General features: G+C 31.3%; 3 protein-coding genes across 6 annotated transcripts; 2 read left to right on the top strand and 1 right to left on the bottom strand.

Moving 5' to 3' along the window:
* The first annotated feature begins 1,525 nt into the window (after positions 1–1,525).
* On the top strand, positions 1,526–6,212 carry LOC115246108 (ribosomal protein S6 kinase 2 beta). The gene is made up of 13 exons (XM_029824722.1): positions 1,526–1,810; positions 1,967–2,161; positions 2,275–2,356; positions 2,435–2,595; positions 2,738–2,844; positions 2,947–3,124; positions 3,231–3,396; positions 3,507–3,659; positions 3,780–4,045; positions 4,139–4,387; positions 4,526–4,764; positions 4,851–5,112; positions 5,311–6,212. Exons 1-13 carry the CDS (start codon positions 1,757–1,759, stop codon positions 5,437–5,439), a joined length of 2,241 nt encoding a protein of 746 aa, XP_029680582.1. The 5' UTR covers positions 1,526–1,756; the 3' UTR covers positions 5,440–6,212.
* A 273-nt stretch (positions 6,213–6,485) lies between these two features.
* LOC115246115 (guanylate kinase) lies at positions 6,486–9,928 on the top strand. Of its 4 annotated transcripts, XM_029824739.1 has the most exons (7): positions 6,487–6,775; positions 7,463–7,549; positions 7,743–8,010; positions 8,086–8,309; positions 8,433–8,543; positions 8,613–8,636; positions 8,720–9,928. In XM_029824739.1, exons 2-7 carry the CDS (start codon positions 7,516–7,518, stop codon positions 8,731–8,733), a joined length of 675 nt encoding a protein of 224 aa, XP_029680599.1. In that variant the 5' UTR covers positions 6,487–6,775; positions 7,463–7,515; the 3' UTR covers positions 8,734–9,928. The 4 variants fall into 4 exon arrangements, with proteins under 4 accessions (XP_029680597.1, XP_029680599.1, XP_029680600.1 ...); XM_029824737.1 differs by having other exon boundaries at positions 6,486–6,775; positions 8,613–9,928; XM_029824740.1 differs by lacking the exon at positions 8,613–8,636 and having other exon boundaries at positions 6,488–6,775.
* LOC115246114 lies at positions 9,821–11,568 on the bottom strand. Its single transcript, XM_029824736.1, has 3 exons — positions 11,246–11,568; positions 11,108–11,168; positions 9,821–10,974 (listed from the first exon to the last, which is right to left on the bottom strand). Exons 1-3 carry the CDS (start codon positions 11,514–11,516, stop codon positions 10,077–10,079), a joined length of 1,230 nt encoding a protein of 409 aa, XP_029680596.1. The 5' UTR covers positions 11,517–11,568; the 3' UTR covers positions 9,821–10,076.
* Between the last annotated feature and the right edge of the window lie 75 nt (positions 11,569–11,643).

Genomic DNA, 11,643 nt, shown 5'->3' with positions numbered 1-11,643 from the left:
TTTGATAACATATGTCAAGGTCAAGGTCATCGGGACTGCCTCCTTTCATCGGCATATTTACCTTGAAATTATTTTATGCATATACGCGCACATATTATTCTCGCAAAGAAGAGAGAAATAAATAATAACTTTAGACTTTAAGAAACTAAATTTATTTTAGAGTAAAACTTGTGAATTGTAAAAATTGTAGTGAATAAAACAATCCTTGTAAAACAAAATAAATTATTGTGTATAGTTTTGTAATCTTTATAATGTTGAGTACGATAAATAAAATAAATTTCTTTCTTCTAATACAAAATAACATTTGCATAGAAAATATTTTTACCTTGTCTATTATCCTTGAACAAAAGCATCTCGAGTACTTACAAATAATATATTTAATCTAGAAACAAAGACTTTATAAAGTTTTATGCGAGAATGTTATATGTTACATAAGTATACTGATAGCGTTGACATAAATTTTAACAATACGCAGTAGTCCAAGAGAAAGTGTTCATCACTCTATCACTTTGAAAACTAAATTTTGAATCCAAATTTTCTAAGATTTATTTTCCTTTTTTAATATTTATTTGTATTTATTAATATTTATTTATTATTAAAAAATAATGTATAATATTTAAACGTATGATATATTCACATGTACGATATATTCGATTTATGTCGCGTTTGATGCCATATTTTAATCGCATAAATCTTATCAAACTATTATAATTATTTTCAAATCGATAAAATACAAAATAAAAGTTTTAGTTTTTATTTTATGTTTATGTATGAGCCTCTGGTGGCTCAGGGAGTAGCGCGCCTGACTTCACGTTAAAACAACACCAAGTGAAATTGATGTATACTACAATTGATATATTAATTGTGTATACCATTAATATTTAATTTGTTAGTTTGTGTAACGATATAAATATTTAGCGATGTCCGACATATACCGGCATTTCTTTAATATACTCACTAGAGGAATATTTAATAATTTAATAACAATTTGCTTTTTTTTCCAAGTTGAACACACTATTTAAATTGATTATTATAGCGTATCAAACACATTTACGCAAATAAAAATGCACATATACACATGTATGAATTCACTTCTGACACTCCATTATGCCCGTATCAGACTACGCATTGAAGATTGAGATTCAAGATTCAAGATGGAAATTTGACAAATCAGAATAAAGAAATTTTAGTCCTTTTTGTTCTGATTAGTTAAATTCCAATCTTTAATCTTCAATCTTCAATTTTCAATGCGTAGTCTGATACGGGCTTTAAGTACTTTCTCTCTATTTGTCGTACAATCGCATCCTTAAGGTAAGATTACATTTATACGACGTAATATTGGACATACCGGTAGACCATCGGAGAATTTGATAGGCCTTTATCGCGATTCTAGGAATTCTCCATCCGATAGCCAATCAATATATCTGACATTTCGTCCAATTTCGTCGCATGAATGTAATCTCACCCGGATTGTAGGGTCTACGTCATCGATCCATACCGCTATGTATATATTTAGTTGAATATATGTATATATATTTCTATATGGTGTGTGTACATGTGCGTTAATGGTGGTTAGTAGTTAACCGCGAATTCTTGCTATGAGTTGATATCAAATGCCAATTATAACTAATGAAGTTATCTTTGTCAAATAAACTAAACACCTGTATATCTTAGTAACAGCGTTACGAAATAATAAGTATTTTACAAAAACCTTTGTGTGTACAATTCCGAAAAAATAAACGGAACTTCAGATATAATGCCGTTGGCAACTCTAACGGCTCCTTGGACCGAGCACCGCGTAAATGAGAAGGTAAAATTGATTAATCTTTCTTTTTGATATAACTTTTTCTGACGTATGGGATTTGAAAAGTTTTACCTTTCCTTTTTAAACATATTCCTCTACTTTATTTCAATATTTAATACACATTTTATAATATACTTTTATTTCGTACTTGTTGCTCTTTAGCAAAGTACGGAGATTCTTCCAGCCGAAAATCAGGAAGAAACAATGATTACTCAAGGAAATTTAATTGAAAGATCAAATGGTTGCTCAGAGTCTCATGAGATTGAAGTACGTGATATGGTACGGGAGGGTTACGAGAAAGCCGAACCTTCTCACTTTGAACTATTGAAAGTTCTCGGTCAAGGTTCCTTTGGCAAGGTAAGAATAACGTGTGTGTGTATGTGTTAATATATATTTAAATATTTTTGCAATAATTGCAACGATTACTTTGCATATATATATAATTTGATTTAATTTTTAATTATTTATAGGTATTTTTAGTAAGAAAGATTACTGGAAAAGACAGTGGTACACTATATGCTATGAAAGTCTTAAAAAAGGCAACATTAAAAGGTACTTGAAGATACTATTAAATATTGGCAAATATTGATTATTATAATTATTTCATTATGCATTTGTCTTCTTTTCCAGTTCGTGATAGAGTTAGAACTAAAATGGAAAGAAATATATTGGTCGATGTGGAACATCCATTTATTGTCCGATTGCACTATGCATTTCAAACAGAAGGAAAACTCTATTTAATTCTAGATTTTTTAAGGGGGGGTGATCTCTTTTCCAGATTATCCAAAGAGGTAATTGTTAATAACTAAATATATCATTGCCTTGTTCTGATAAAAAAAATCAAAAGTATTTTATATTACGAAAAAATGCAATAATTGTCTTGATAAGAAATAATATGTATATTCATAATTATGAATTTAATTATTGTTTCAGGTAATGTTTACCGAAGATGATGTTAAGTTTTATTTGGCCGAACTAGCACTCGCTCTGGATCATATACATAAACTCGGAATTATTTATCGAGATCTCAAGCCCGAAAAGTTTGTATTCGTTCGCGGTATACTGCGATTTGTATATGTCTCTTTAATATAGATGTTCATTATTAGTGCGTTTGATTAATTTTCTCTTTTTTTATACAATAGTATTTTGTTGGATACAGAAGGCCACATATCTTTGACAGATTTTGGCTTAAGCAAACAACCTTTGGATGATTCAAAAGCATATTCGTTTTGTGGCACTGTTGAATATATGGCGCCAGAAATTGTTAACAGAAAAGGGCATACTTTTACATCAGATTGGTGGAGTTTTGGTGTTCTAATGGTTAGATTTTTTATATATGCCATTTGGCGATTGATGCAAGTGATGAGAACTGGATATTAAAAGAGATTAAAGACACTTGTATTACATGACACTTCAATATTTTCAGTTTGAAATGCTGACAGGTGCTCTTCCATTCCAAGGTGCAAACCGTAAAGAAACAATGACGCAAATCTTGAAAGCTAAACTCGGAATGCCACATAATCTTTCACCAGAAGCACAAGCACTTTTGAGAGTATTGTTTAAGAGGAATCCAGTGAACCGTCTTGGTTCTGGTAATGTAAAAAATCTGTTATTTTAATATTTTGTATAAGAAAATAACTTCTAGCTTTGAATAACATATATGTATGTAGGATAGCTTTTATATAAATCTTTCTATTTCTAGGTGGAGTGGAAGAAATTAAAGGCCATATTTTCTTTGCTACTATTGATTGGGATGCTCTTTACAAGAAAGAGATAAGACCGCCATTTAAACCAGCTGTTAGGGAAGATGATGCATTTTACTTCGATAATGAATTCACCTGTAAAACACCTAAAGGTGACCGATCTCCTTCTTAAAAACAGAAGAAAAAGGAAGAACAGTGGAGTAAACTCAAATTAATAATAATTAAATATGGGTTCTGATATCCTTGCGAAGAAAATTCTTTCATTTTTTCAGATTCTCCAGGGGTACCACCTAGCGCAACTGCTCACGAACTATTTCGCGGATTTAGTTTTGTTGCACCCTGTTTGCTTACAGATGTGGATCATGCTAAACTTTCGGAAAGCAAAAACTACGATAGCATCAGCGTTAGTTTTCCATCTTATGTTAATTCCGTTTCTATAACTGATGAATACGAATTCAAACACGAGATTGGCAAAGGAAGCTACAGCGTGGTTTACTTAGCTGTCCATATAGCATCCAAAATGGAGTATGCTGTGAAGGTAATATCTTGTGCAAAGTTGAAATGAAATGCATTTCTCTAAAATTACACAGGAAATAAAAAAAGTATAATTAAATAAAACTGAATAAAATAGGTGATTGAAAAATCAAAACGAGATCCGACGGAAGAGATAGAAATTTTATTACGATATGGTAGACATCCTCATATCGTAACATTGAAAGCTGTTCACGAAGACGACAAACGAGTATATCTCGTATTGGAACTTCTGCGCGGTGGTGAACTTCTTGATCGTTTGCTACAGAGACGAAACTTTACCGAACGAGAAGCCGCCGAAGTCATTCACACTATTACAACTGTGGTGCATTATCTTCACGAAAACGGAGTAAGTTGTAATCTTCAAAATACGAGTTTTAATAAACAATTATATATATATAATATATATATTAATTGATATGCACATCTGTATATAAGATGAAACGATACATTATTATTGCATTAAAAGAAAGAACAAAAAAAACAGGTCGTTCATAGAGATTTGAAGCCATCGAATATTCTATATGCAAAAACTGGTGGTGATCCAACAACACTTTGTATATGTGATTTCGGCTTTGCGAAACAATTACGAGCGGAAAACGGTTTATTAATGACGCCTTGTTATACCGCAAACTTTGTAGCGCCCGAAGTGCTGAAACGCCAAGGATATGATGCAGCATGTGACATTTGGTCACTTGGAGTTCTATTATACATTATGTTAGCAGGGTAATGGGAAAAAAATTACTATAAAAGTCATTACTTATTATATGTAGTTGATCGGAAACGATATAATTTTATCGTGCAACACGCAGGTACACGCCTTTCCGTAATAGCCCGGGAGACAGCGCGAGCGATATATTAGACCGGATTGGTCCAGGATATATAGATGTGGAAAGCGGAATATGGTGCCATATTTCGAACGAAGCTAAAGAGCTAGTTAAGAGAATGTTGCATGTAGATCCCAATCGAAGGCCTACGGCAGCTTTTATTTTAAAATATCCATGGATTATAAATCGACACCGTATACCTCAAAAAGTATTACCAGACGTTATTAAGGATCCACATAGTTTGAAGGTATGTTGAAATACGAATATACCTATCACTTTTATTATAAACATTTTGATTTTGTTAATCTTTCTCAAACCATTAAATGTGTCATCATTAATAATAGATACATAACTGTATATATGTGTTACATTATTTCTACATAAAATTTCTGACGAATCTATACAGATCTACAATCTATATTTTACAATAAATCTTATTTCTAAGATTGCAGTAGCAGCGACTTATAGAGCAATGGCAAGTAGTCCAAGATCACCGCATATTGGTCCTGTGGTTATGTCCGAATTAGCACGTCGTAGAACACAAGGCAAAACTGCTGGACCCACTCAAGTTTAAACTCAATCTCTTGTATATGACAGATTCAACCTTTAAATTCAACATTTACTCAAGATGGAGAGATACATAGAATAACAAAGTTGTTTAAAGTACAAGCGATTTAAAATATTGAAAATAGTTTAAATTGTTGATATTGTGATTAATCTCTCAATATCATTAATATGGAGAGTATACGAAGGATGTTTATGACAGAGAACCGAATGTGATATTTATTTATAATATTCCATATATTGTGTTTAATATATACTTATATATATTATATATATATACACGCCTATATTTGTCACATGTTGCCATGGCTCAGGAAAGTGCAAACGATCGTGACAATAGCGGTCAGAAAAAATATGTACTTTCTTATATAATTATGTCTGAATCTTTTTTTTTATTTGATTACCATATCACCATAGATATAGCATGAAGATGTTGAAGTAATCATGTTGAAATAATAATCATTTATAATTCTCAAATAATCCATAAATACTTAACAATATTTAAAGTATTTTGATGTATTATGTGTAAAATTTTACCTGTGCAATGTAGTTGGGTCAAATTAATTTTTTAACTACATGTATACCGAATAAGTGTCTTATATATTTCCGCCTAAGCTTATGACTTGTAATTTTAAAAAAGTTTCTGAAAATCCCAGTGTTTTTATGGACACGAGTTCTAAAAAAAGATGTGATTGCGAAATCGCGCAAAATAAGATAAAATTATTTAATCATTGTTTAATTGTAATATTTAGCTAATAATTTGTTAAATAAATTTAAACTTGTATAAATTGCACAATGGTTATATATTTATATATATTAGTACTGTAAAGAAATAAAAGAATCATATATTTTTGGGGCAGTCTTTTTTTTATTTTTATTTTTATTAGATTTTTTTTTGTACATATACCATAGATATATAAAATACATAGAGACGGAGCCTATTCTGGGAATAGATTGCAGGAAGGAATGAACCAACAATTTCGGTTGTGCATCGGACAATTCAGGGTGACTCGGAATATTACGCATCAATCGGCAGCTAGTAGTGCTCCATCTATGTATTTTATATGTCTATGGTACATATATACAAATGTAGTACGCGTATGATTGTATCTTGTATCTTGTATTTACTGATGTCTGCCGGCCTGGTATTGGCATTACATTTTATCGTGCAATCGTGTGATATCGCTTGTAGTTTGTTTTATAACTGTGCGGTCGTTTGTTACTTATAGAGAATAGTAAATAATTGTTTCTCGTTGGTTTATTAAGCAGTGTTAATTATTGTGAAACTACGTCGATTAATTATTGGATAATTTGGTTAACTCAGTCTTCTTTGTCTGTTATTATAGGTAAGATTTTTGAAATCAAAGCGGGGGAAAATGCGCGAATTGCTTCTTCACAGCGTTGATTAAAATATAATGCGAAACAATCATTTTAGAGACGATTTGATCGCATGCAACAATTTATTTTAATTAAAATTTTGTTTTATTATAGATGATATATTAAAACAAACAGAATTGCACTTTTTCATCTTATTTTACTACAATGTAAAGTGATAATTTTAATTAAACTATTTATCTATTTGTCATAGTTTTTAAATTAAATTAATGATTGATTGACCATACACATCATATACCCATGATCTTTTGAAATCTCACCATATGCATTCAATATACCAAGCATAAAAATATATTATACATGTCATTAGAGTTTATTTATTTCATATTTTTTTTTAGCAATTAGTTATAATTTGTCACTTGTAATATAAAGTCTAGAAATATTTTATTTCATGCAATTTTATATAATTATTAAGGAGGGGAATAGGTACTATTGTTAAAAATGTTTGCGCTTTTATATATATTTCTAATTTCTTCTAATTTCTTCTAATTTCTTCTTTTTTCTAATTAAATCTTATGAAAAAAACAAAAGTTTTGTAATCTTATGTGTGTAATTAGTCTATATACATATATATATTAGGGAATATTATACGTTTGTTGTATTCACGCTTAGTTCTTGATTGATATTGAATTATGCAGAATCAGAATTTTGAGATAACTGGTATTGGACCATTGGCGTCTTTTTAATTGCAATGTTCACACAGTGGTTTAGGATATTTAAGATAGGTATGCGGAATTTATAGTTTTGTTCATATATAATGCAAGAAATTTAAATGATTTGACAAAAGTAACATGCGTTAGAAAAATTAACTAACTTAATTATTTAAAAATCTAATTATTCTGAAAAAGAGTGAGAAGAAGAGTGAGAAGAAGAGAGAGAAGAAAGAGTATAGAATTAAGAAAAATATTATATTTTTAGGCTGCGTCAATATGATTCACAAAGGACCACGTCCATTAGTATTATGCGGCCCTTCGGGTTCTGGAAAAAGCACTTTGATAAAGCGATTGTTTGATGAATTTCCTGATACCTTCAAATTTTCGGTATCTCATACGACTAGAATGCCTCGACCTGGCGAAGAAGATGGGACGCACTATCATTTTACAAATAAAGAGAAAATGCAAGAACAAATCAAGAATGGCGAGTTTATTGAATCTGCTACATTTAGTGGAAATCTATATGGCACGAGGTAGGAAAAAGTATACAGATGTAAATATAATATAGAAGGGTATGTTGAAATAATACAATCCAAATGCCTTTGTAGCAAACAAGCAGTTGAAGAAGTACAACGTCTAGGAAAGATATGTGTATTAGACATTGATATACAGGGTGTAAAACAAATAAAATGCACCCATCTTAATCCCCTTTATATATTCATAAAACCGCCATCTGTCTTGGAGTTAGAACGGCGATTGAAAGCTAGGAATACAGAAACCGAAGAATCGTTACAACGCAGATTAACAATTGCCAAAACTGAACTAGAATATGGTATGTTCTATGTATGCGGGCGCGCGTGCGTTTTAGAAAAATTATGCTTGTAGATCATATATATCACACATATACTCTTTCTCTCTCTCTTTAAATCTGCATAATAAATATTTATATTTACAGGTGAAACACCAGGTAACTTTGACATTATCATAGAAAATGATAATTTGGAAAATACTTATGAGAATTTACGCAACTTTATATTGGCTAATTTTAATCTACAATGCAAAACAGGTGAATAAAATATACTGTTTTGTTTTTAGTGGATGATATTAATCTTTCTACTGTGTGTTATACTTTTAGTAGGACATCCTGTATATCACACAAGTATTTTTATTATAAAAATCTACATCATAATCACAAATATGATGATACATATAATAATTGATTTTTTATAAAAATATTTTCAGTCGAAACGAGTTAGTCTGAAGTGATATATAATGAAGAACTGATATATAATGGATCATAGGATTATTCATATATCTGGACACAGCAAATAAATTTAAATTATATCTTGACGAAATGCTTAGAAATTATTATTTTAAATACATTTAATCAGTATAATTAAAATATGAATGTGATTTATGAGTCAAAACTAGAGCTAATGTGAACTTATGTAATGTACTCTATATTGTATCTTCACGTTCGCATATCTATATTTGCCATATTTTAAATTACCGAAATTTTTAATTGCAATAGTTGCTGCATCGCGTATTTTTGTTATAGTAAATTTAATCTGGTAATTATAAAGCAAATTATGAAAGAGTTCCATTCTAATATTGGTGCAATATCACACTGAATATATTGCTGATTTCTCTTCATTAAAAATAAAAGATCCACTTTTTTATAGAAGTAAGAGAAACATTTTCAAAATAGAATTTTAGCTTAATATTCAAAAAGTAATTTAAAGAGATAAACGTAGAATTTTAGCTGTAGCTAACTGAGACTATTCACCAAAAAAGGTTGTGTTCCAATAGAGTAGGCTATCTGTAAAATATACTTGCGATTTCGTACTTATCTTCGTGATAAAAATATCATACAATCATAATATAGTCACTTCTGTTTTATATCATGACAGTATCATATGATCATGCCAAGTACTTAGAATTAAGATTATAAAAAGGATATGTAAACATTCCTATAAAATCTGCATTTGCGGTCATAAATAATTATTTATATTTTTATTACAAAGTTGTAAAGAAAAAATATTTTTCTCAAATTAGGTAAAACTGCATGCTTGTTTTACTGTACGTGTGCAGTTTGAAAACTAATAGTTTATAAAGTTTGATAGTTTATAGTTGTGTTCGATTTAAAATCGATATAATACGTAAAATATTCATTAGCTCCTGATTATAGCATAGAAAAATAATGATAGAATATTAAGCCGAATTACATTAACAAACTAAATTTGCTCCTGCGTTTTAAAATAACATGTTATAAATAAAGAAAAAAATTTCTTTACTTACAACTAACGTTAACCGATGTATTAGTGCGATTGACATAGAAATAAGTCGCGGAAAACACATTTTATTGTAGATACGCTATTACAGAAAATATATGATGTTACGCATGTATATATTCTCTCAATGGTATATATATTCAATAAATAGTTTGAGATAGCACAATTTGTCAATATTATTCGCGGTAATGTAATACAGCGGAAACGGTATAAATATAATCCATCACAACAATTAATATCATTATTATCGCGCACGGAAGCAATTTTATTTATTAATTTACTTTTTCTTCGTTCGAAAAATTTTTTATTCAAGCATCTTTACTTTTTTTTTTTTCCTCTGACTGACGACGATGAGTAGAATAATCTCGTTTAGGCCATTCACCGTGATGATGACGCGTTTTATGTCGCGGCAATTCACTTACTTCGATAGACGTTACTTTGACGTTATTTCCTTCTACTTGGCTGTTGTTTTCAGCGATCTCTTGGCGTATAAGATTGTCGCCATAATTCCTTGGCGTAGAATTGTCTATTACTTTCTCGGCTTGTTGATCAAGGCGCGACGTAGGTTTTTTGAAGAAGGTGTATCTAATTATTTGGGGTCGTGGTTGAAAAATGTTCTCTGGAAGTAATGAACCAGAAGCAATGTCGATCGATGGCGCATCGGCAGCTTCCATGTCGCTTATTTTCTTTGTTATTGTTTCCTCCGCGTCAATTTCCTCGAAATAACTAGGACGCTGTTTTACATCTCGTGTTTCCAATTTTCGTAATATCTCGAGATTTGGCTGTCTCGACAGATTGAAAGATCGTCGACGATTATCTTGAAACGGATAACTATTATCTTCCTTATTTTCGCGGTTCTCTCTAGAATACACCGTCTGCTGCATCGGCAAATTTTGATCGATAGATACGCGGTCCAAATATCTTTCAAGAATGTTCCAGTTTTCCAGATCCAGAGAAATGGCTCTTCTAACGAGCTTGGAAATTTCATCAATATTCACATTTTTATTGTTATCGAAGATTACCGAGGCAGGGCGATCCGCGACTTCAGCCGAGTATGCGAAACGCTCGAACGGCACCTGAAAACTCGTTTCCAGCACTTTCCGATTTTGATCCAAGTTGCGTTTTTCCTGATAAGCATCATGGGCATAATCTGGATAGTACGCCTCGTAGAATACCGGTCCCTTATCCAAGTTGTAACTGTCATGCCTATCGTGCAACGCAACACACGATAGAAAAAATAGCAATATTTGTGCTTTCAATGCAATTATATCTATAAATCTTTAAAAACAAATTCTCGCGGGAAGACTATCGCTAGCGCATTGAAAATGATAGTAGTCACCTAGATATTTTCGGATCCCGTGCGATGGTGGCGGCAGCCGCGACAAAAATGGATGATATAGCTATATGTGAAAGAAACATATATTTATATCCCCTAATTTTATATCGACGTGATCAAATATAATTCGCGAGTACGTACCTAAACAGATAATTAGGATCGCTGCCAATGGTACATATCTCCGAGAAGCCATGACTCTATAATCGAGCAACGACCTACGACTGAGTTTCCTCAAGAGAGAGAGAGGCGCGTGTGCGTATTTTTGGAGATTCTTAAAATAAATCTCGTTTTCGGAATGTCGCTTTAATGCTAACTTGTTTTGCATGATCGTCTCGTTAGTTCGAACAATTATATTCGCGAATAAAAAGTATCCTTTTCGCCAGGATCGATAATAAAGGGACATGTAGTTCATATATGTATTATGCTCGATTAATCAAACTTGAGACTGCTACGAATAAAACAGCTGTTGATCGAATCATTGCGTACCACAAGTATAATATCGTCACGCGAGAGCGTATATAATTAGGCTATTTTTTATC

The sequence above is a fragment of the Formica exsecta genome, unplaced genomic scaffold, assembly GCF_003651465.1.
Source record: "Formica exsecta isolate Colony F162 unplaced genomic scaffold, ASM365146v1 scaffold138, whole genome shotgun sequence".
NCBI lineage: Eukaryota > Metazoa > Arthropoda > Insecta > Hymenoptera > Formicidae > Formica > Formica exsecta.
This window is presented reverse-complemented; position numbering and strand designations above follow the sequence as displayed.